Source organism: Manis javanica, chromosome 10, assembly GCF_040802235.1.
Source record: "Manis javanica isolate MJ-LG chromosome 10, MJ_LKY, whole genome shotgun sequence".
NCBI lineage: Eukaryota > Metazoa > Chordata > Mammalia > Pholidota > Manidae > Manis > Manis javanica.
In genome coordinates, this window is record NC_133165.1 from 52745344 (window position 1) to 52771729 (window position 26386).

The 26386-nt window shown below is 38.5% G+C and overlaps 1 protein-coding gene and 1 long non-coding RNA gene across 9 annotated transcripts in view; one reads left to right on the plus strand and one right to left on the minus strand.

Annotated features, from left to right (window-relative positions):
• The window catches only part of DNAH3 (dynein axonemal heavy chain 3), a 216719-nt gene that overhangs the window by 91946 nt on the left and 98387 nt on the right, over positions 1-26386 (minus strand). For all 8 annotated transcript variants that reach the window (XR_012122282.1, XM_073215466.1, XM_073215470.1 and 5 more), the window contains 8 exons: positions 24865-25084; positions 24135-24269; positions 22800-22911; positions 21015-21256; positions 18565-18665; positions 16794-16899; positions 14175-14304; positions 12051-12296 (listed from right to left, as the gene is read on the minus strand). Coding sequence is in view for 7 of the 8 variants with exons in the window: in XM_073215466.1 (XP_073071567.1) it covers positions 12051-12296; positions 14175-14304; positions 16794-16899; positions 18565-18665; positions 21015-21256; positions 22800-22911; positions 24135-24269; positions 24865-25084 (1292 nt within the window). In the remaining variant the exon portion in view is untranslated. The remainder of the gene's footprint in view (positions 1-12050; positions 12297-14174; positions 14305-16793; positions 16900-18564; positions 18666-21014; positions 21257-22799; positions 22912-24134; positions 24270-24864; positions 25085-26386) is intronic.
• LOC140844086 (uncharacterized) lies at positions 22246-24879 on the plus strand. The gene is made up of 3 exons (XR_012122288.1): positions 22246-22836; positions 23518-23773; positions 24743-24879. It is a non-coding gene; the product is annotated as an uncharacterized lncRNA (long non-coding RNA).

Here is a 26386-nt window from a genome sequence, read left to right on the forward strand (position 1 = left end):
AGGAAAACACCAGCAAAAATGAACAAGTGGGAGTATATTAAGCTGAAAAGTTTCTGTACAGCAAAAGACACCATCAATAGAACAAAAAGGAACCCTACAGTATGGGAGAATATATTTGAAAATGACAGATCTGATAAAGGCTTGACGTCCAGAATATATAGAACTCACATGCTCAACAAACAAAAAACAAATAACCCAATTAAAAAATGGGCAGAGGAACTGAACACACAGGTCTCCAAAAAAGTAATACAGATGGCCAACAGACACATGAAAAGATGCTCCACATCGCTAATTATCAGAGAAATGCAAAATAAAACTACAATGAGGTATCACCTCACACCAGTAAGGATGGCTGCCATCCAAAAGACAAACAACAACAAATGTTGGCGAGGCTGTGGAGAAAGGGGAACCCTCCTACACTGCTGGTGGGAATGTAAATTAGTTCAACCATTGTGAATGCAGTATGGAAGTTCATCAAAATTCTCAAAACAGACTTACCATTTGACCCAGGAATTCCACTCCTAGGAATTTACCCTAGGAACACAGCAATCAAGTTTGAGAAAGACAGATGCACCCCTATGTTTATTGCAGCACTATTTACAATAGCCAAGAATTGGAAGCAACCTAAATGTCCATCGGTAGATGAATGATAAAGAAGATGTGGTACATATACACAATGGAATACTACTCAGCCATAAGAAGAGAGCAAATCCTACCATTTGCAGCCACATGCATGGAGCTGGAGGGTATTATGCTCAGTGAAATAAGCCAAGCGGAGAAAGAGAAATACCAAATGATTTCACTCATCTGTGGAGTATAAGAACAAAGGAAAACTGAAGGAACAAAACAGCAGCAGAATCACAGAACCGAAGAATGGACTAACAGGTACCAAAGGGAAAGGGACTGGGGAGGATGGGTGGGTAGGGAGGGATAAGGGGTGTTGGAAGAAGAAGGGGGGTATTAAGATTAGCATGCATGGGGGGGTGGGAGAAAGGGGAGGGCTCTACAACACAGAGATGACAAGTAGTGATTCTACAACATTTTGCTATGCTGATGGACAGTGACTGTAAAAGGGTTTATAGGGGGGACCTGGTATAGGGGAGAGCCTAGTAAACATAATATTCTTCATGTAAGTGTAGATTAATGATAAAAAAAAAAAGAAAGAAAGAAAAGGGGGATTACTCCCTGATAGGATAAAACTTACTATAAATCAATGATTAATGCATGCTTTAAATATCCTTAATTTTGATCACTTAAAGGGTGTCAGATGATCAGCTATGGAGGTACATTTTTCTGATAATACTCCTTTCTCTTAAAAAAACAAAAAGGCAGTTCCTGTGTGGTGACCTCCAATGAGTTCTACACAATGGTATAAAGGGCATATCAAAGTGTAGGCAAAGGGTCTGTTTGTGTTTATACAGAGGATCGAAGCCTAATTTGGCTACCCAGAAAATGAACTAAGAAATGATATTAAGACGAACTTTCAACATCAGCACTCTCTGGAAGACTCATACCAGAAGATGATCATCAAAAATCCTCAACAAAGATCCAGGTGCTGCTGCTACAGCTGTAGCTGCATTCATCCCACTGGTTCCTGTACTTGCTATGGGAATGAAGAAGGAGATATCTAAGCTGGCCTATGCATACAGTAAAACAACAAATTTGACTGGACCTATAGTGTTGGAAGTGCAAGTTGTAGCACTCCAAAAGCTTACAACTACAGAGTATCTACTGTTAAAAGAACATATGGGATGTGAACAGTCCCCAGGAATGGGTTGTTTTAATTTGTCTCATTTCTCTCAGACTGTTCAAGTTCAGTTGGACAATATCCACCATATCATAGATAAGTTTTCACAAATGCCCAAGGTGCCTAACTGGTTTTCTTGGTTTCACTGGAGATGGCTGGTAGTTATAGGTCTGCTTTGGTTATGTAACTGTACTCCTATTATGTTAATATGTGTGCGCAATTTAATTAGTAGGTTAAAACCTATACATGCTGAAGTTACTCTGCAAGAAGATATGTCAAACAAATAATCAATCTTCCCATGTTTTATTCCACCTGCTACTTCTATAGCTTTTCTTCTTCCTTCCTAATTACAACCCTTAAATAGAATTCATGCCTCATATCGAATTTACCGAGTATCATAATTCCTCCAGGTGGTAAAGATACCTCAAGACAAATGCTGGGTATAGAAGCCACAATGCATAAATCTGCAAAGAAGTAAAAAGCTAACTTTTTCAAACAATATGGCTTCTCTCTCACTTACCAACTTTACATTTCCCTGTATGGCCCCGGAAGATAACTGGTTAGCCAGAGACGGGTAAGATTCCTCAAAGGAGGAACAACCTAAGACAGGCACAGTTGCAGGGGGCCATCAGGTGAGAAATTGGGGATCAACAGAGGTGAGGCTTAGAACCTCCCCCACCCCCTGTTCTGAGAGAAATCTTCTGCATCCGTGGATGTTTTATTGCCCGTGTCTAGCTTGGATTAACACATAGTCTACAGGCACACACCTGATCATCTACATTTGCTCTCTTACAACACTAAACTATGTTTTCTACCTGTATCTTGCATCTACCTACCACTGCAGCATTTTATTAAAAATAATAATAATAAAGAGAGAAATGTGGTATCCACATATAAATCAAGTATAAAAATCAAATGAATATTCATATTTGAACTGATTGTTTATAGTTCATAATGCGTGATCAAAACTGAAAGTTTCTGTGATGACTGCCCTTCTACTGTTCACCATGTAACTTATTCACTATGTAAGAATTTGTTCTCCATGTAAGAACTTGTTCATTATGCTTTAGAAGATTGGAGACTGATGAAAATTAGGCTTGGGGTGAATTAATGATTGTTCATTAAGCATTGACTCCCCTATGCAGAATTTTATTGTTGTTAACAACCATTTGATCAATAAATATGAGAGATGCCCTCTCAAAAATAAAAAAAAGTACAGACTTCCAATTGTAAAATAAATAATAACCGGGATGTAATGTATAGCATAAGGAATATAGTCAAAATATTGTAACAACTTTGTATGGTGATAGCTGGTAGCTAGAATTATCACGTATATAAATGTTGAATTACTGTGTTGTACACCTGAAACTAATGTAATACTGTGTGTCAACTACCCCTCAATAAAAAATAATTATCTACAAAAAAATTTATCAATATTGGTTCATCAATTGTAACAACTTCACTGCATTGATGCAAGATGTTAATAATAGGGGAAACTGTTTGCAAGGGGGTGAGGAAAGTGGTTTGGGGAATGAGCATTGTGGGAACTCTGTACTTCCTGCTCAATTTTTCTATAAATCTAAAACTGATCTAAAATTGAAGTCTATTTTTTAAAAAGAAAAGAAAATTGAAATGAGATACCATTTTCACGTTTCAAATTTCCCAAGATTTTAAAAAATGATAATACTCAGTGCTGGTGAGGAAATAAGGGAAATTCAGCAATCAAAGCTTTCAAACTGTATTGACTCTTGACTGAGCAATTCTATTTCTAGGAAATCATTCTGAGGAAATAATCATGGATTAAGCAAATATGTAAACAACAGAACATTGATCATCACAATGAACCATCATAGCAAAAACTGGGAAATAACTATGGAATGGTCCCATCATTTTGTAGAAATAAATGAAGGCAAGAGGAGCCAAGATGGTGGTGTGAGTAGAGCAGAGGAAATTTCCTCCCAAAACCATGCATATTTTTGAAAATACAACAAATACAACTATTCCTAAAAGAGAGACCAGAAGATACAGTACAACAGCTAGACTAAATCTACATCTGTGAGAACCCATCACCTCACGAAGGGGGTAAGATACAAGGCATGGCCTGGTGGGAACCGAGCGCACCCCTCACCCCTGCTCCTCGGCAGGAGGAGAGGAGTTGGAGCGTGGAGGGAGAGGGAGCCCAAGACTGCTAAATACCCAGCCCTAGATATCTGCACTGGGAGCATAGACACACAGTGTGTGGTGTGCTGGATATTAGGGAAACGGGACAGTAAAATCTATGAGCAGGTTCCCACAGCCAGCGCCCGTGGGACAAAAGAAAAGCAAGTGCTTTTGGAAAGTCTTAAAGGGACAGGGGCCTCACAGCTGTATGGAAGCATCCTGGTGCACTCAGCCCACAAGCTGGGAATCCCGTGGAACTCTGGGCGCCCTAACCCCCTGGGCGGCAGCGCAGCTCTGAGGGCCCTCATGGTGATAAACAGCCTCCTGCCTGTTCCCCCTCCGGTGTGGCCCCGCCATAGTGGAGCAGCAGCCTGAGATTGGCCGTGGCCACAGCAGCTGCGCAGAGCTTCCTCCACACCAGCCTGGGCAAGAATCAGACACCCTGTCTGCATGCAGCTACCCAACACAAGCCACTAGGGGTTGCTGTTCTCACAGGAGAGGAAGGCCACAAACTAGCAAGAAGGGACGTTCTCCAGGCTGACACACGTGCCAACTCCCCACAACTACCTCTATAGCAATGAAAAGGCAGAAAACTTTCATCCAGACCAGACTAAGAGAGACAACCCCTGAGGAGGAGCTTGGGGAGACAGACCTAACCAATCTTCCTGAAAAAGAATTCAAAATAAAGGTCATAACCATGCTGATGGAGCTACAGAGAAAAATGGAAGAGCTAACGGACAAAGTAGGGAGGGAGACTACAGAAATAAAACAATATCTGGAAGGACTTAAAAGCAGAATGGACGAGATGCAAGAGGCCATTAATCGAATAGAAACCAGAGAACAGGAATGCAGAGAAGCTGATGCAGAGAGAGATTAAAGGATCTCCATAAATGAAACAGTATTAAGAGAACTGTGTGAACAAACCAAAAGGAACAATATCCGCATTATAGGGGTACCAGAAGAAGAGTAAGAAAAAGGGACAGAAAGTGTATTTGATGAAATAATTGCTGAAAACTTCCCCAAACTGGGGGAGAAAATAGTCCCTCAGACCATGGAAGCAGATAGAATTTCCAACAAAAGGGACCAATAGAGGATAATACCAAGACTCATAATAATTAAAATGGCAAAGATCAAGGACAAGGACAGAGTTTTAAAGGCAGCTAGAGAGAGGAAAAAGGTCACCTACAAAGGAAAACCCATCAGGCTATTATCAGTCTTCTCAACAGAAATCTTACAGGCCAGAAGAGAATGGTATGACATATTTAATGCAATGAAAGAGAAGGGCATTGGACCAAGAATACTGTATCCAGCATGATTATCATTTAAATATGAAGGAGGGATTAAACAATTCCCAGACAAGCAAAAGTTGAGGGAATTTGCCTCCTACAAACCACCTCTACAGGGTATTTTACAGGGACTGCTCTAAATGGGAGCACTCCAAAGGCTAAATAGATGTCACCAGAGAAAATAAAATCACAACAAAGAAAGTAGACCAACCAAATGCTAGCTAAAGGCAAAAAATAAAATCAACTACCCACAAAAGCAGTCAAAGGAAACACAAAAGAGCACACAATAAAACACCTAACATATAAAGAATGGATAAGGAGGAATAAGAAAGGAGAGAAATAATTATCAGACAGTGTTTATAATAGCTCAATAAGCGAGGTAAGTTAATCGGTAAGATAGTAAAGAAGCTAAGCTTGAACCTTTGGTAACCACGAATCTAAAGCCTGCAATTTCAGTAAGTACATATCTTTCAATTATCACCCTAAATGTAAATGGACTGAATGCACCAATCAAAAGACAAAGAGTAATAGAATGGATAAAAAACAAGACCCATCTATATGCTGCTTACAAGAGACTCACCTCAAACCCAAAGACATGCACAGACTAAAAGTCAAGGGATGGAAAAAACTATTTCATGCAAACAACAAGGAGAAAAAAGCAGATAAAGAAGGACATTACATAATGATAAAGGGCTCTGCAACAAGAGGATATAACCATTATAAACATATGCACCCAATACAGGAGCACCAACATATGTGAAACAAATACTAACAGAATTAAAGGAGGAAATAGAATGCAATGCATTCATTTTAGAAGACTTCAACACACCACCCATGCCAAAGGACAGATCCAACAGACAGAAAATAAGTAAGGACACAGAGGCACTGAACAACACACTAGAACAGATGGACCTAATAGACATCTATAGAACTCTACATCCAAAAGCAACAGGATACACATTCTTTTCAATGGCACATGGAACATTCTCCAGAATAGACCACATACTAGGCCACAAAAAGAGCTTCAGTGAATTCAAAAAGATTGAAATTCTATCAACCAACATTTCAGACCACAAAGGTATAAAACTAGAAATAAATTGTACAAAGAAAGCAAAAAGGCTCACAAGCACATGGAGACTTAACAAAATGCTCATAAATAATCAATGGATCAATGGACAAATTAAAATAGAGATCAAGTAATATATGGAAACAAATGACAACAACAACACAAAGCCCCAACTTCCGTGGGACGCAGCAAAAGCAGTCTTAAGAGGAAAGTATATAGCAATCCAGGCATATTTAAAGAATGAAGAACAATCCCAAATGAATAGTCCAAAGTCAAAATTATCGAAATTGGAAAAAGAAGAACAAATGAGGCCTAAAGTCAGCAGAAGGAGGGACATAATAAAGATCAGAGAAGAAATAAACAAAATTGAGAAGAATAAAACAATAGAAAAAATCAATGAAACCAAGAGCTGGTTCTTCGAGAAAATAAACAAAATAGATAAGCCTCTAGCCAAACTTATTAAGAGAAAAACAGAATCAACACACATCAACAGAATCAGAAACAAGAAAGGAAAAATCAGGACGGATCCCACAGAAATACAAACAATTATTAGAGAATACTATGAAAACCTATATGCTAACAAGCTGGAAAACGTAGGAGAAATGGACAACTTCCTAGAAAAATACAACCTTCCAAGACTGACCCAGAAAGAAACAGAAAATCTAAACAGACCAATTACCAGCAACGAAATTGAAGCGGTAATCAAAAAACTACCCAAGAACAACCCCCCCCACACACACCGGGCCAGATGGATTTACCTCGGAATTTTATCAGACATACAGAGAAGACATAATACCCATTCTCCTTAAATTTTTCCAAAAAATAGAAGAGGAGGGAATACTCCCAAACTCATTCTATGAAGTCAACATCACCCTAATACCAAAATCAGGCAAAGACCCCACCAAAAAAGAAAACTACAGACCAATATCCCTGATGAACATAGATGCAAAAATACTCAACAAAATATTAGCAAACCGAATTCAAAAATACGTCAAAAGGATCATACACCATGACCAAGTGGGATTCATCCCAGGCATGCAAGGATGGTACAACATTTGAAAATCCATCAACATCATCCAACACATCAACAAAAAGAAGGACAAAAACCACATGATCATCTCCATAGATGCTGAAAAAGCATTCAACCAAATTCAAAATCCATTCATGATAAAAACTCTCAACAAAATGGGTATAGAGGACAAGTACCTCAACATAATAAAGGCCATATAGGATAAACCCACAGCCAACATCATACTGAACAGCGAGAAGCAGAAAGCTTTTCCTCTGAGACCGGGAACAAGATAGGGATGCCCACTCTCCCCACGGTTATTCAACCTAGTACTGGAGTTCCTAGCCACGGTAATCAGAAAAAACAATGAAATGCAAGGAATCCAGATTGGTAAAGAAGAAGTTAAACTGTCACTATTTGCAGATGACATAATATTGTACATAAAAAACCCTAAAGACTCCACTCCAAAACTACTAGAACTAATATCTGAATACACAAATTTGCAGGATACAAAATTAACACACAGAAATCTGTAGCTTTCCTATACACTAACAATGAACTAATAGAAAGAGAAATCAGGAAAACAATTCCATTCACGATAGCATCAAAAAGAATAAAATACCTAGGAATAAACCTAACCAAGGATGTAAAAGACCTATACCCTGAAAACTATAAGACACTCTTAAGAGAAATTAAAGAGGTCACTAACAAATGGAAACTCATCCCATGCTCCTGGCTAGGAAGAATTAATATTGTCAGAATGGCCATCCTGCCCAAAACAATATACAGATTCGATGCAATCCCTATCAAATTACCAACAGCATTCTTCAATGAACTGGAACAAATAATTCAAAAATTCATATGGAAACACCAAAGACCCTGAATAGCCAAAGCAATCCTGAGAAGGAAGAATAAAGTGGGGGGGGGAAAATCTCGCTCCCCAACTTCAAGCTCTACTACAAAGCCACAGTAATCAAGACAATTTGGTACTGGCACAAGAACAGACCCACAGACCAATGGAATAAAATGGAGACTCCAAACATTAACCCAAACATATATGGTCAATTAATATTTGATAAAGGAGCCATGGACATACAATAGGGAAATGACAGTCTCTTCAACAGTTGGTGCTGGCAAAACTGGACAGCTACATGTAAGAAAATAAAGCTGGATCATTGTCTAACCCCATACACAAAAGTAAATTTGAAATGGATCAAAGACCCGAATGTAAGTCATGAAACCATAAAACTCTTAGAACAAATCATAGGCAAAAATCTCTTGGACATAAACATGAGCAACTTCTTCATGAACATATCTCCCCAGGCAAGGGAAGCAAAAGCAAAAATGAACAAGTGGGACTATATCAAGCTGAAAAGCTTCTGCATAGCAAAGGACACCATCAATAGAACAAAAAGGCATCCTACTGTATGGGAGAATATATTCATAAATGACAGATCTGATAAAGGGTTGACATCCAAAATATATAAAGAGCTCATGCACCTCAACAAACAAAGAGCAAATAATCCAATTAAAAAATGGGCAGAGGAGCTGAATAGACAGTTTTCTAAAGAAGAAATTCAGATGGCCAACAGACACATGAAAAGATGCTCCACATTGCTAGTCATAAGAGAAATGGAAATTAAAACCACAATGAGATATCACCTCACATGTAAGGATCGCTACCATCCAAAAGACAAACAAGAACAAATGTTGGCAATGTTGTGGAGAAAGGGGAACCCTCCTACACTGCTGGTGGGAATGTAAATTAGTTCAGTCATTGTGGAAAGCAATATGGAGGTTTCTTAAAAAGCTCAAAATAGAAATACCATTTGACCCAGGAATTCCACTTCTAGGAATTTACCCTAAGAATACAGCAGCCCAGTTTGAAAAAGACAGATGCACCCTTATGTTTATCGCAGCACTATTTACAATAGCCTAGAAATGGAAGCAACCTAAGTGTCCATCAGTAGATGAATGGATAAAGAAGATATGGTACATATACACTATGGAATATTATTCAGCCATTAGAAGAAAACAAGTCCTACCATTTGCAACAACATGGATGGAGCTAGAGGGTATTATGCTCAATGAAATAAGCCAGGCGGAGAAAGACAAGTAACAAATGATTTCACTCATCTGTGGAGTATAAGAATAAAGAAAAAGTGATTAACAGAACAGCAGCAGACTTACAGAACCCAAGAATGGACTAACAGTTACCAAAGGGAAAGGGACTGGGGAGGATGGGTGGGAAGGGAGAGAGAAGGGCAGGGAAAAAGAAAGGGTGCCTTACGATTAGTATGTATAATGTGGGGCGGGGCACCGGGAGGGGTGTGCAACACAGAGAAGACAAGTAGTGATTCTACAGCATCTTACTACACTGATGGACAGTGACTGTACTGGGGTTTGTGGGGGGGGGGAGGCTTGGTGAAGGGGGGAGCTTAGTAAACATAATGTTCTTCATGTAATTGTAGATTAAGGATACCAAAATAAAAAATAAATAAATAAATAAGTAAAAATAAAAAAGCAAAGGAAATAATGTAAACATAGTGTTTCTAAAAGTACAAAGTGAAAAAATAAAATAAAAATAAACAAATAAATAATTAATTAATTGAAGGCACACACATGCACAGGGAATTGCCTGAAAGGATGGTCATCAAAATGTTGACCGTCATTGCCTTTTTAAAAAGTTGTATTTTTTTATTTTACCATCTATTCATAAATTAAGAATGAACTTCACCCATCAGGATGGCTATTCTAAAAAACAAAACAAAACACAGGATGTGAAGAAATCTGAATTCTTGTACATTGCTGGTAGGAATGTACAATAGTGCAAACAGTATGGAAAACATCATGGCAGTCCCTTAAAAAATTAAACATATAATTGCCATATGATGTAGAAATTCTACTTTGGGGTATATACCCAAAAGAACTGAAAGAGACTCAAACAAATATTTATACACCCATGTTCATAGCAACACTCTTCATAATAGCCAAAGGATGGAAGCAACCCAAGTGTCCATAGCCAGATGAACAGATACACAAAAATGTACATACACACACGGAATATTATGCAGCCCTAAAAATGAAGGAAACTCTGACACATGCTACAGTATGGATGAACTCTGAAGATATTATGCTAAGAAAGACAAACTTGTAAAAAAAGGATGAATGTTATATGATTCTATTTATATGAGTTACTTAGGGTGGTCAAATTTACAGAGACTGAAAGAATGTTTGTTGCCAATGGCTGGGGGCAGTGAGAAATGGGGAGTTATTCTTTAAGGAATATGGAGTTTTAGTTTGGGAAGATGAAAGAATTTCTAGAGATGGATGGTAGTTTTCGTTGTACAGCAATATGAATGTACCTAATGCCACTGAACTATATATTTTAAAATGGTTAAAATAGTAAATTTTGTTACACTTATTTTACCACACACACAAAAAATGTTTCAAACCAAAAGGGAGAAAGAAAAAAAGGAATAAAGGAAAGAAGGAAAAGAAAAAAATGATGTACTACTATCTAACTAATGGATTGGTCCAGGGCCTCTATGCAGTTTATCTGACAGATGACCATGTATCACATAAACTATGCCAGGTATACGGGGGAAAGGTGTGTGCAGAGGCACAGTGGCACTTGTTCATTCATTTTTATTCTTATTATGTAAAGTTTCAAACATAAACCCTGAAAACATTATACAGTGAACATTTGCATACCCATTTCCTAGATTTTACCCCATCAGTTTGTACTTACATTATCACATACCAGTTTCCATCCCACAGTCCATTCACGAAGCCACCTTATTTCTTTGATAGGTTTCAAAATAAATTGTGTATGTCTGTACACTTCCCCATAATACTTCAGAATATATATCATTAACTGTTTAATATTTGCTTATATGTTTCTTCTTTTGATGTAAAATTTATAGGCAGTGAAAGGCACAAATCTTAAGTGTACATTCACTGAGTTTTGACAAATGTACCTATCTGTATAATCCAATCTCTCAATACATACAATATTACCATGAACCCAGGAAGTTACTTCATTGTCTTTTATATATTTATTTATGATCACAAAAAGTAAAGCTATTAGGAAAGTACAATCCATTTTGTTATAGAAATATAGAAGAAATATATACAAAAAATGATTATTTCTGGATGGAAGGATTACCATTGATTTTTATTTTCTTCTATTCCCTTCTCTGTATTATCTAAATTTTGTATAATGTATTATTTGGGTGATAAGAAAAAAATAGTAAAAACCAGTTAAAAGAAACATCTTTCAATCTTTTAGTAAATGATATAGAAAACAGAATATTTACAGATCATTAAAGTGATAATTTTGAAGATAATGTATGTAGCGAAATTAGAAACGCTCATTGAGATACTAGATTCCAATGAAAAAATTAAAAGAAATATCAGTACCATAATCACCATGATAAGATGAATGTAAGCACATAGAAAAAGACTCTAAGGAGTAAGAAAAGCAAAAGCAGCTTATTTCCCATGCTGTCTCCTAGGGCCTGTTTAAGTGATGGAATTATGGGTAATTTTTGAAAAATAAAGTTATCAACTTTTTCTAAACTAAAAAAGTAGTTTTATCTAATCAGACCCCAACTTAGGGCCATCCATCTCTCATATATGTGGGCCAGTTCTGAAGACATGAACGATCCATGTAAGCTATAAAATCTTTCCTGTCTTTTGTAAGGGCCTTACTTGGTCTACACATTTTGGTTGGGTTTATGATTCAAACCATGATAATAAAACAAATAAGTACTAAATTACCTTTCTCTGGAAAGATGTTGTTTTTAGTGAGTTTAACGCTTTTGGGCCTTGGGTTGTTGTCATCCATACCCATAATCAGGTTGCGGAAAAACAGATCAAATTTCTTTCTGCTGTCAGCATTGATGCTGCCAGCCACAGTCCACACCAAGGCAAAGAGGAAGAGACCTTGCAGCCAGAGGAAGATCTGTTGGTTTGTTAGGCCTTCAAGTAAGTCACTTTCTTTCTCTTCTACTTGTCTGATTTCATCTAAAAGCAAGAAAAGGACACCAGGAAAAGATGCAGAGCCCAACAGGTATACACAATGTGAACTGGATGCTTTTCTCTGTGAGGCGAAAGGGCCATCACCTGCCAGATCCTTTATCCACTTACAATTTTTTCTACTTTTTATTGTGGTAATATAAAATTTACTATATTCACCATTTTTAAGCATACAGTTCAGCAGTATTAAGTACATTCATATTATTTTAACTTTGACCAGAGCCTTCACCAGTAACAGGACATTATTACCCCTGATGATGCATTGAGAAGGACATACCATCCCTACTCTTACTAAAAATGTATAATCTCAGACTAATTATGAGAAAACATGAGGCAAACTTAAATTGAGAGACATTCTACAAAATAACTGGCCAGTATTTATCAAGTAACAATTTTATGAAAGGCAAGGGAAGACTAGGGAACTATCATAGATTGGAGGAAACCAAGGAGATACAACAATAAATAAAATGTGGACTCTTGAATTACATATTGATACAGAAGAAGGACACTTGTGGAAAAACTGATGAAATTCAAATAAAGTCTGTAGTGTTTCCTTAATAGGATCATGTCAATGTTAATTTCCTTATTCTGATAATAGTACCTTGGTTACCTAAGATGTTAACATTAAAGAAAGCTAGGTGAAGGGATATGTTACTCTCTATATTATTTAAGCAATTCTGTCTCAAATCATTTCAAAATAAACAGCTAAGAAATAGTACTTAGTGTTTCTTATCTCAAGGACATGTTAATCATAGCTACCATATTCTTACATTTTAATGAGCTCTGAAATCAGGTATGTGTATATTCAAATGCAGTCCACAGTTTTTAGCAGTTGGGTGTATTTGAGCATTCCTGAGAGGGTTTGTAGCTATAGATTCAGAAAAGCGAGAGATTAAGTCACTCTGAGCTGGGGACAATGAGTTCATTTCTCATGCTGCCTGAGATATTACAGACAGAATACAGAGCTTGGGAAAAGACTGTGCAAAATTTACAAACAATAATGCAAATATATGACATTTTATGCAATTGGTGTGCTTTTGAAAAAACTGCCTATAATTTTGATTTTAGAAGATCAAATAATATTTAGCCAAAGAAAGCCTCCACTCAATTGTTTACCATGTTACATTTTTTATCTATACCTATAATGCCTTTGGAAAAAAATGGGCTGAGAAAATATGCTCACATAGCAGAAATTGTATAAGATATATCTTGAGTTTTCAGTTATGTATGATTTTCAAAAGGGAGTGACATCCGATGAAAGTCTCCAAATGGACATATCTTTTGTCATTTTCAGTAGAAGTCAGTGAAATTTGATTTATGTGAGATAGTATTAGGGAACTTTTCCAGAACATTTAAACCAATGGTTCTATAATTTATATAAGTCCCATGTCCTGGAGAAGTTCCCTAGTTTTGTAGACTAATGTGATCAGTTCTCTTACAGTCTATCTATATGCTTTGTGAATTCAAATTTTTGTAATCTAAGTTTTCTTGACATGGGAAAACTCCCTTTTTTTTTTGGATTCTTTTTTCTGCGATATATTCACATGTACTATCTAAATTCATCTCACTCTAGGATATTCTTGTTGGGTAAAGAGGAACAGGAATTATTACTCCCAATGTGCGGATGAAGAATTTAAGACTGAGAAAGGATGGGGTAATTTGCATAAGAACACCCAGGAAATCAATACAAGATCAAGGCTAAAACCAAAAGACATGGACTCTTTCCAATAAACTCCAAAGGCTTGCTTGTTCTACGCCAAATGCTGGTCTCATTGTAAATCATAGGGGGAATAACAGGGGTGGGAACTAAAGAAATAGCTAAGGAACACCAACCCCCATATGGCTTAAGAATTAGACAGTACTTACCAAGTAGAGAGGAGTATAGTCTCATCATTGAGAAGGCAAGGTGGATGGGAGATGTTTGGACCACAGATTTACACTGAAGGTGGATAAATTCCAGGCAGGGCTGGACAAGCCACATGAACATGTCATTAACCTGAAAGTAGAAAGTGAAATTTGAAGATGTTATTAAGAGATGAGTTTGAGACCAAGAGCTTGGTACACCTTGGGGATGCCAAAAATGCTGGTAATGTTGCTGATTACTTTTGAGTGTAGGTGTATTCAGGGAAAGACCATAAGCACCACAGCCCCTTCCTCCAGCTTCCTACTTAATGGACTGTGCGGCCCACAGGCCATCCCTACCCCTTCTATTCCACTGCCTAGAGCTGGATACTTAGCGAGGCTTGTAGCTACTGTAGGTCAGCTACAGGATGCATAAAATAGTCTGAGGACCCAGACATCATATCTGACTTTGTTTCTATAAAAAATGCTAGGAATTCTAAACAACAGATCTGCAAATGTCTGTTTGGCATTTATAAGGTGGGCACCTGTATAAATGACCATAGGAAATGCAGAGCTATGTTCAGGGTTCATTTTCAGTAATCCCCTGTATGTGCCTATTTGTGGGTACAATGATTATTGTCTTCCCACCTTATTTACTATTTTGAAGAAAAATTAATTGACACATTTTCTCCTATTTTAGTATTTTTTCATTTTTGTTATACAGTAGCCTCCCCTTATCTGTAGGAGATATATCCTAAGACTCCCAGAGGATGCCTAAAACAGCAGATAGTATCAAACCCTATATATCCTGTTTTTTCCTGTACATATATACCTATGTATGTTTAATCTATAAATTAAGCACAATAAGAGAGTAACAACAATAAAATAGAAAACTGTAACAATGTATTACAACAAAGTTACATGAATGTGGTTCCTTTCTCTCTCAAAATATGATTGCAATTAAAATATCTCACCCTTATGATGATGTGAGATAATTAAATGCCTACATGATGAGAGGAAGGGGGTGAGTAACACAGGCACCATGGTTGACTGAGGGCAACTGAAACCACAGAAAGCAAAACAGCAGATAAGGGAGGACCACTGTATTTTATTTGTAAAATAAATAAAAGTTAAATTTTACCATAAATTATCCTAAGTCATTTTTTTGGAAGTAGGCAGGTCATCACTAAATATATTCATAGATGTGTGTGTACATATATATGGATATGCATGCACATATGAATGTATAGATGGATTTATATGCATATATGAATATCCATGTGAACTTGGATATGTGGTATACTCATTTGGTCAACAAATATTTGTTGAGCATCTACTAATTACAGTGTAGTATATGCCAAGGATAAATGATGAACAAGATAGATGAGGTTCCTGGCCTAAGAGAGCTTACTGCGGGCAGTAAACAATAGACTAAATAAGCAAGGAAGTGAATAAAATACTTAAGAGATGATGGGAAGTACTCGTGGGAAACAGATAAAGATGTTACAATCGGGGTAACAGGAAGTGTTCAGTAGAGTCGTCAGAGAAGGCTTCTTGAAGGAGGCGGCCTTTTTGTTGAGACCAGGATGATGAAGGCGAATTATTCCTCCCATGAAGAAATGGGACATGATCTCCAGGAAGAGGAAGAAAAAGTGCAGAAGTTTTGAGGTGGTGAAACCTGGGGCTTTCTACAAATGGAAACAGGACACATGGGCTGGAGGGTGATGAGCTCAGGCTGAGGAAGAGGAGAAGTGATGAGGCTGGTGGCGGGTAGGGCCAGACCTCTGATAAGAAGTTAGACTTTGTGTTAAAGACACTGGGGAATCCCTGAAAGCTTCCTGTGTATGTGTGTAGACTGGCCCCTGAATATGCATGTTGATACATGTCACATAAATATATGTGGTTACATACATTGTACATGTATGTAAATGTGCCAGGAATGGGGCCATCCTACATAGTTCCCCAGAGTGTTTCCATAGTGGGAAGAGACCCTGAATTCAGACCCTTCTTGCCTTCTTTGGTGGGAAAGTTTCGTAGGGATTCCATTCAGGGAAAACCAAGAGCACCACAAGCAGGGCCTCTCCCTTCCTGCTTCCCTAGCTTGAGAGTCTGCTCAAGTACCCATCTAACATGAACATTCACGCCTCTTTTAGGAGCGAAGAATGGACACTCTTAGAAGCATTTCTAACTGGTTCCAGCTCCCTGGAGGTGGGGGATATGGAGTCTAGGTTACCAGGCTGAGGAGTGGCAGTGCAGAAAGGAACACAGCTCTTCCTAACCTGGTCCATCTCTAGAATAACTTCTATAGACATTTCTGTTAGTGGGGCAATGGGGAAAGGGGTGACATTCCAGCCACCATATAGAACATTCTCAAGCACCATCATTCTCTACTGGGGAGACATAGAGTAATGGAGAAGGTAGCAGAAAAAGGGAAAATTGACCTCACCACCCCATGCCCACCACATGGAGAGGAAAGTTGGGAAATGGAAGGCAGCCAGGAAACAAGGTAGCGGGGACAGGCAGGGAATTTCCTGTCTCTTCTTGCCTCCTGGAATTATGAAGTGAAGATGTACTTTGGAGGCCTTTGAAATGAGGAGCAGGGAGACAGGGAAAGAGGGAAGGAAAGGGACCTGATGGTCTCACCAATTCTTTGTGCTCCTCAGTGAGGCTGGAAGGCAGGGTGTCCATATATGAGTCCTTCAGGGGCTTCCAGCCCAGTTGATGGGGCTCCATGTAAATCATCCCACACCTGGCAAGCACAAACAAAGGACCAGTCCGATCCACATCTGGACTCTCAAACACTTCGGGGTGAAGTAGATGCAGTCAGTCATGGTGATGTACAAGGCTGGGGCTTGGGTTGGGTTGGGGCACAACCTTCACCAGCAACAGGCCAAAGCGAAGGTGCACAGATTTTGTCAGGAAAGGGTGGAGACCAGTGATAAGGGAGGAGTCTTGGGCATCAAAAGAGACCCACATGCAAATCCCAGCCTGGATTCTACTAGCTGAGGGATCTTGGGTGAGGTTTCCTTACTGTCTCTGAACTTCTGTGTCCCTGTCTATAAACTGAAGAATATAAAAAATATAGAGTTCATACAGTTGTTGTAATGGTTAAAGGAGAAAATGCCAATAAAGAATTTAGCACCATGTCCAACACACAGAAAACCCTTAATCAGTGGAAACTGTTATTACTATGTACTGGCATGTAGCATTTTATGTTAGCACATTTTTCCCCCTTCTGTTGTATCTAGGCACTTTCTTGCTTGTTTTAATACCACCTACCATTTATTGAACATCTATTGCATATCAGGTACTATGCTAGGCCCCAGTGGCCTTCATCTCTAAATATTCCTCTTTATGGTTTATGTTTTAGACATGAAGAGACCGTAGATCTGAGAGGCTAAGTGACTTGGAAGAGGTCACACAGCCATGATAAGTGGGCACTCAAGTTGGTCTAACCTGCCATGTGTTCCTTCTACTCCTTTACATTGCCTTTGGGAATGTGGACTGATTTTATTTTTTATGGACTTTAGATGCATAGGATTGGATTAATATCCTTGGCAAATTCATCAGTAGCCTATGCATGGCCTTTTCTGGTTAACTGTATTCAATAATGTAGTAAGTGCCCATGAACCCACCACCAAGATGGAAGCTAGGATCTTGACAATAACCTTCATATAACCATATGGTCTCCCTTACGCTATACCCCTGGCTTTCCCAACCTGAGGCAACACAGTATCTTGAATCTCGTGGTCACCTGTCCCTTGATTTCTTTCCTTCTTAAATAGTTTTACAGCATTTCCGTATGTTCCTAAAATGTACATATATTTATTTCAGCTGTTTTTAAAAATTTAAAGGGGGTACTATGCTATATGTACTATTGTGGGTTACTTTTATACATAATTTGCTAATATTTTATTCTTAATATGTTTACTAAGATTTATCTATAGAGTTGGATGTCAATACAATTCACTTATTTTGAATGCTATATAAATATTATAATTTGATACTTTATTACAGATTAACTCATTAATTCAAATGGGCATTTGGGTTGTTTCCAAGTGTTTGTTATTGTGAATGTGCCACTATGAAAATTCTTATACATGTTTCCTATTAAACATGGGCAAAAGTTGCTTTTGGGTATATACTAGGGAGCAGAATTTCTGGGTCATGGGACATGTGAAGATTCAGTCTTAGGAGATAATGTCAAATTCTTTTCTGAAGTGCTTGCCTGGCTTTAGACTACTACCAACAATGTGGATTGAGGACTGACTTTATGAAAAATCTAAGTAAAAATAAATAACACAGGTTTTTTGCCAGAGCTTAATCATATTTGTGGATTTTTCAAGCTCTCCCTCCTGCTTAAGGTTAATGAGGCCATGCCTTCCCTCAGGAGGCCAGTGCAAGCCTGACTGACCTGCTCACAGTAGCTGGAGAGGCCTGTTCCAGGTCAGCAGACTCAAAGATCAGACTCATCTTGGAGCTCATCTGGATAATCTCTCCACTCATTAAACACAGCTGAAAGTGCAAAGCAGAGGGGTAGAAGGTAGGCCAAGGGTTAAATTCCATCTGCAAGTGAAAGCTTTAGTGGAGACAAAGATGGTTTGAATCCATTCAACAATATTGTTTGAACACTTACTATGTGCCAGGTACTATTTTAGGTGCACAGAATAAAACAGACAAAAATCCCAGTCCTTTTGGGGTTTACATTCTGAGGGGAGGAGACAGATGATAAACAAAACATACAGCATATAAAATAGTGAAAATTCAGTTGAGAAAGATAAGAGTAGAGATGCGATTGGAGAATGCTCAAAATCAGGTGAGTTGTAATTTTAATACGGAAGTCAGAGCATCACTGAATTGCAGCCTTAGTTGAAGCATCAAGAAGTTACTAGATTCTCACATGTCTCATTGTTCCTTCCTCACTGTTTAACATAGAACTTTGCATACCTTCATTCTGTTTTACTTGCTCAAGTCTCCCAAGAAAGATTCCTTTTGGAATCCCTTATGGCTAAATCCAGGGCCAGAGTGACAAGAATATATCCATGAATCCTTTTTGGAATGAAAGGAAAGCCCATTGTGAATCCTGGTGTTTCACAGGCATATTCCTGTAGAAAGCAGTGCAAATACTCAGGGGAGCCTCAGAGCATACACAAAGTCAGTGGAAACCTTGGTGTCTCAGGGGAAAAGAGGAAACCCTTTGCTCCCTGCTGCTCATCCAAACTTGTGGTTAAACAGTTCCTTGTACATTATGTGGTCCACTTCAAACACAACTAAAAACCTGCATCCCCCAGGAAGGTCTCAGTTGTTATGGGGCTGACATCAACAGCAATGTCATCTCTAAATATCAAGAAAAATAAAATAGGTCCATACTTGTGACAGTAGTTGTATTCACACTCAGAGCTGAGAAGAGCCATCAAGAAATTCACTGATTTTTACTTTTAATCTCAAAACCAGCCAATATGTCTGTACAATTAGTTTGTATAACAGAGTCCATAATCATGTAATAAAACTTATTTCTATTTTTATATGTTATATAATCAAAATTATGCACATGCTATAATTAGTATATGGGTATAATTTTGATAATTAGGGCTTTCATTGTTAAGCATGACTCACTCTTAGTCTTGTGAAGTTTAAATGCAGTAGGAAAATATAGTTTGATTTGATAATGATGTATATTCAGTATAGGAACTCTTCCTTGAAATGGTGAGATAAATTTTAACAGTTACACAGCACTACTATACACCAGGCACTATTATAAGCAGTTTGCAAATATGAACTTATCTACACTTCCTAGTAACACTATGATGTAGACTATTACCCCCCTTTTATAGATGATGACACCAAGGCATAGAGACTGAATAGCTTGTCTGAGGTTACACAACTGGTAACTAGCAGGGCAGGATTTGAACCCCGTCTCTCTGGCTCCAGAGTCCAAGCTCTTTAGCCATTGTACTTACTATGGCAGAGGGTATTTTTCAAAGACTGCTGCAATGAAATTTCCCATCTCATGTGCACTTTTGCAATGTGACCTACTACCTCCTTCAAAAGGTAAAGTCTGTATCTCCACACCCTTGAATCTAGGAAGGACTCACTACTTCTTTGACCAATAGAATTCAGAGAAAGTGATGTTGTGCCAGTTCCAAGTATAGCCCTTAATTTCTTGGAAACTTTCCCTCCCTGCCTCTTGGAAATCAACCACCATGTGAGAAGTGTCACTACTCCAAGATCACAAAGTGAGAAGCCCAAGCTATGTGGAGAGGCCTAGAAAATGAGATGCTATTTGGAGAGAGAGAAAGATCAAGAAAGAGACAGGCCAAGAAGAATGAACCCCAGACATTGAGGGATGTAGAGTCTCCTGCCCTGGCTGCCCTAGCTGACATCATGAGGATTCACTGAGCCCAGCTGAGCAAAGCTGTTTTAAAGCCACAAAGTATTAAGGTAGTTTGTTACGTAGCAATGGATAACCAAAACATATACCATATATCAATCAGGTACTATGTATGTCCTATCTTATGTAACTATCAACACCCCTATTTTATTGCTACATTTTTACAAATGAGGAAACTGAAGTTCAAAGAAATTATGTGACTTGCCCAATACAACAAACAGCTCAACTGTAGAGCTACTGGTCTAATCTGAAGCCAGCATCAAGGCTTTTAACCACTGCACAACATTGTCTCTAAACATACATAGCTTACTTACTAGAAGTACAAATAAAAGTCTAATTCATGAACCAAAACTGTTACTTTATTGTGAGGCATTTATTACTAGTACAATAAAAATATAGTTTTGGTCAATCACTCACTTCAATAAATGATTTTATACCTTCTGTGTAAAAGTGAGATCAGACTCAGCAGGTACCTTTTTGTTGTCATCCAGAACAGTATTCATATTTTCAATCCAGACAGCATCTACTGGCCCATCAAATATAATCCACTTGCGGTCATCAGACATTGAAGACGCTTGTTCCCGGAAAGCCTTGGCAAGGACACCATCTGTCCATTCGTGGCTCACTTGATCAAAGCACCCATACAGCTGCCCCATGGTGATAGCCTTGGGGTTGATTATCTTGTACTCCACAGCAAATTCCTCCATCTGGTTAGCTGGGTGAGAAGATCCAACACAAGTTACAAAGGCTCTAGTGAGAGCAGAACATTACACAAGGGATAATGTCATCTCAAAGACCAACCAATCTTTGTGAATATGCCACCCAAGCAGAGTCCTTATAAAACTTGTGGGAGATCTGGATAGCCAATGAGTTAAATATTTAGGTTATTATGGCCATTATCTTCTCACTGTGTTTTCTTCTGAGGCTCATTTCAAACAGAAAAAATATGCCATTTAGAAATAAAGATTTAGGCCTGGGTCTAGCAGAACTATAGCAGCAAAGGAAAGAGATGCCATATTATTAGGCTTCTTTATGTGCCTGACTCTCACAGCTACCCTAAGAACTCTGGGTTTGACTTGAGATGAGAAAAAGAGCTGACAGGTAAAAGAGTCTAGAAAACGATGGTTCTTTTCTCTTTTTCTCTATCTGAGGCTTCTTTGGTCCTGAAATCTCTTCTTCAGCTGCTCAATATGGGAAGTGCATACTGTTGGAGTACCAGGACGCAACTGGAACATACAGGCTATGGTTGGCACATCACATATATTTAATAACAGAAAATAACAACACTTTTATATGATCCTTCAAAGTAAGGAAAAGTTGGTGTGCTTGAGCCATGAACTAAATAAAGAACCATTTCTGCAGAATCCTGAGGCAAAGACAATGGGGTAGACTCCTCTCTCTTTTTTTTAGTTTCCTATATTATAGTCAAATGCCAAAAGTATTAAGTTTGAAATGCCCAAATTAGTTATTAAAGTCAAGCTCTTCCCCAAAACAAAACCCTCAAAAATCCTACAGCAACTCAATCATCAAACGTTACTAGAAAAAACATTAAAGTACTAGAAGGGATTGTGTGAATGCAAGGCAAACTTTTCAAAACCACAGGCTTGTTTTATTAAAAAAAAAAAAAAGCCAAAAACTGTTTCTCTGGCAATAATAATAGCTTCCATTTTTTGAGTAGAATAGCGGTAGATTATTTACCTGTATAATCTCATTTAATTCCCACAAGAATCCCATTTAACAGTTGGAAAAACAGAGGCTAAGAGAGGTTTAGTCATTTTCCCAAGGCCTGGATCTAATGCAAAGTCTGAGGTCTTCTAAAATAAGTGGAAGGAAGGCAAGGAAGAGAAAGAAGGGAGGAAGGAAGAAAAAATATGAGGGAATGGGGAGGGAAATAAAGAGAAGGAAAGAGGGATGGAATGAAAAAGGAAAAGAAAAGAAACCATGGAGCAATTTGATTTTAGAATAATTCTGTTTAGGCCAGTGGCAGGAGTTTCTCGCTCACTGGGAAACCTTTGGAGAAGCCTCTGTTCAGCATTTAAGAAAATTCCTTCAGCCTTAATGACATGCATATAAAGTCCCCTGTTAGAAGTTCCACCATCTTTATTTCCTGCCTGCAGACATCTGTATGTCATGGTCTATTTTTGGCTCTGACATCACAATCCAGGAATGGCAAAGCCAAGCCTGGCATTATCTCCCTGGAGCCAACCAACTGGATGGGGAGTCCTGTCCTCCCTGGAAGCCAGTAATGTGAGCTTTACCTGCATATAAATCACCCAGAGCTGCAGCCAACACTTTGTAAGCACAGGTCTTGCCACCCATGGGGTCTCCGACAATCATATAGCCATGTCGTACCAGCATCATCTCGTAGATCTGGGAGGAGACATCATATAAGAGGTTAATCATTGCAAACCTCCCAGAACTGCAAATTAGTCAGATGTCAATGAGGGATGAAGGACTAAAAAAGGGGATTCCTAAAGTCACACTGAGTTGCAGTCTTTTTTGGGATCTATTGTTTAAATATCTTTTGGATGAATAAAGTATATGCGTGTGTCTCAGGATTTAAGGGATGGGAACTACTATTTACTTTGCTATTTGCTTCTATCTATTTGCTAAGCAAGCATCAAGTGACTTACTTTAATTATTTCACTTAATCCACTCAGATATTATTAACCACCTTCTAACAGTGGGAATGCTGAGCTCAAGAAAATTAACTTGCCCATGCTCATCACTGGTGGAGCCAGGATTTAGACACAGGGCTGTCTGACTTCAATGCCCCTAATCTGTTCATTACACCATTTCCATTTGCTTTTCAAGAGGAAATAGAAACAGTGGTCATTTTAGCAAACTCATTTACATTAGAAACTTCCTTTCTCAAGGACTAAATGCTGTCTGACTTGATTGGAACTCTCAGTAAATGAAAATTTTCCAAGCCAGGCCCCCTGTAAATATAAATGACTTTCTCTGTAATTGGTTCAGGAATGGTCATGTGACTTTATCAGCCCAGTTCAAAGCTAATCCTGAAACTTTTGCTGAAGCTACGTGGAGAGCAGTGCTCTTTTTTCTTCTGGGTTTGCACCTGGGACTATCCAAGCCTGGGTACCCAACTGAGAATGAAGTTTTAATAGAGAGACAGAACCCAGAGATGAAGAGAGACAGATTCCTGATGACATTATCCAAAATCCTGGATCCCATTGTGCCTGAGGCCAACATATTCTTGGACTTTTCAAGTTAGGTAAGTGAATATGTTCCTTTTTGTTGGTTAAGACATTTTGAGTAGGTTTCTATCACTGGAATCTGAGAAAGTCCTGCCTAGTTCAAAGCCCAATGCTCACAAAAGTTTTTTTCATCCCTAGTTAAAAAAAAAGAAAACCCAAGGAAGATGGTCATAAGAAAAGTTTTGGATTTCAAACATAACTCCTAGAAATGAAAACTGAAGGCACAATAGATTGCTGTGTCTTCACCTCTGCCTCTATCTCTATTCATGCACCTCCGATTGCTGTCAGTTCAGTTCCAATCTACCATAGTTCTTTTTAATTCCTGACTTCGGCAAACAGCAAAACAGGTACATTCCCATATAGGTACAAGGAACCAACCTGGATAATTTTCCCAATAAACCAAGGTACTGGCTGGAGTTTCATCTTTTTGATGTTCTCATTCAGCACTTCCATGAAAACTTCATAGTCTGGCTTCGGAAGAACAACTCCAGGAAACAAATCTGATATAATACCCTGTTAACAAGAATTTGAGAGAAAGTAGAAAGGAGGAATTATCAGATATATGACCTTAACAGGTCCTAAAACGAGACTGACAGCAAAAATCTTTGAAAAATTCCAAGCCTTATTTTTCTACACCAAAACTCATTCATAATTACAAATTTCAACACTGTCTGTAAAACGTGATTTCCCTGCCAAATAATTTTAAAAGGCCACAAATACTGAATGAGTCTGGACTCTCTTCCAGTCATTGTACCAGGAATGAACAAGATGGTCATGATTTCCATCTTTACGGGGCTCACAGCTTGTTAAGGAAGATAGGCATTAAAATAGTCACAAAAGAAAACTAAATTTGATTAAAAATAAACAAGCCCAACAGCAAGTATTATTCTAATTAGTGAAACTGAAACCACTTTTATTAAAATCAGGAACTAGACAGTGATATTGCTATCACCATTATTATTTCACATTATTATTATTGGCAACAGGGATGCTGGCTGGAGATGGAGAGGTGTCAGGAGTTGGAAGAAGATGTGGAGAAGGTGCCAAGAAAACATTTCATCTTCAGTTCAGTCACAGCACTTGGCCAAGGTCCCAAACTACTGCATACCTGAAACAAGGGGACATCTTGAGCTAAGAACTTGGCCAGGTTGACATCAAGCAAGGCCCGGAGCAGCAAGACACTCTCATTCTCTTCCGGGCACTTGAGCTTCAGGTTGCCTGCGGCAGTGAGCACAGACTTGACAGCACGCATGCCATAGTCATAGTGATGCTGGGAGGACAGTTGCTCCGAGCACAGGCGGTAGGTTGCAACAATCTTCTGGGCAAGACTGGGAAGGCAAAGACATGTCAGCAGACCCCCAGAGAGGACCATAGCTTGCTCAACAAATGCTCCCAACATCTTGTTCCCCGACCCTTTCAGAAAGCAAAATTGTTCATGGAATGGAATGAAAAGCCCTATTATTTGAAGGCCTTTTATAAGAGTTTTTGTAATGAGCTAACGGAGCATTAACTCTCTTTCAAATTTAGGATGAAAAGAAACAGGCACACACACATGTCCATAACATCAACTGTAAAAGAAATTCTATGTGTATATATGAATGCATGCATACACATGTACACACACGCACACATTCGGGAAGAATACATCACACTATTAACTGCTAAGAATGCTAATCCTTGGACAGTGGGACTAAGGGTCATTAAAGGGGAACTTGCTTTTTTCACGTCTGTGACCTTATGATTTGTTTCAATGTCCATGTTTTATTTTATTAAGAAAACCAATTCAAAATTTAATGTGCCAGCACACAGCACATGTATACTTATGTGTACTGCCATTTCTTATTACTGGACACACAGCTGGACCCCATTTCCTAGCCCCCCACACAGTTAGGGGTGGCTACACCGCAAAGTCCCATCCAGGGACATGTGAGTGGAAGGGAAGGAAGCACACCACTTCCTGGGCTGGTCCAGTAAAAACTCTTCGTGAGCTTCTCCATGCTTATGTGGTGTAGCCATGAGATGGAAGTAACTTGGATCCCTTCTCTTGGGGAAGAACTGTCCCTGATCACAAACACTTATTTGGGATTTCCAGTTAGTGAAAAATAAACTTGTGCTTAACTAAGCCATTGAGATTTAGAGGTGAAGGTTAGCCTAATATACTTATGTACACTCTGCTTGTGTAAATTTGCTTTACAAGACCAGTTTGCTTTAAAAGCCAAGACTTTGTGTGGCTCACCAGCAGCTAGCACAGGGCTAGGCATAAGACAGGTGGCTCAATATAGGTTTGCCAATGGAATAAATAAATGAACTGATTGGGCAAATCAATATAATCATGTCTCTTATCGAAAAAATTAAGTAATAATAAATTAAACCCCATATGACTGAGGGCACTTTCTTTGGAGACCATCTCTAGCCCCTTGGAGTAAGAACAAGGACACCCAGGTCACAAAGACACTGAGGATCTTGTGAAAACATCTGCAGAAACAAAAAAGTTAATTGACCATTGCTGAAACAGTATAAAAAGACAAATGTCAAATTTGGACTAGATCAATAAAAGCTACTTCACAATGTGTGTGATAAAGACACTGGTGTGTGTGTGTGTGTGTGTGTGTGTGTGTGTGTGTGTGTGT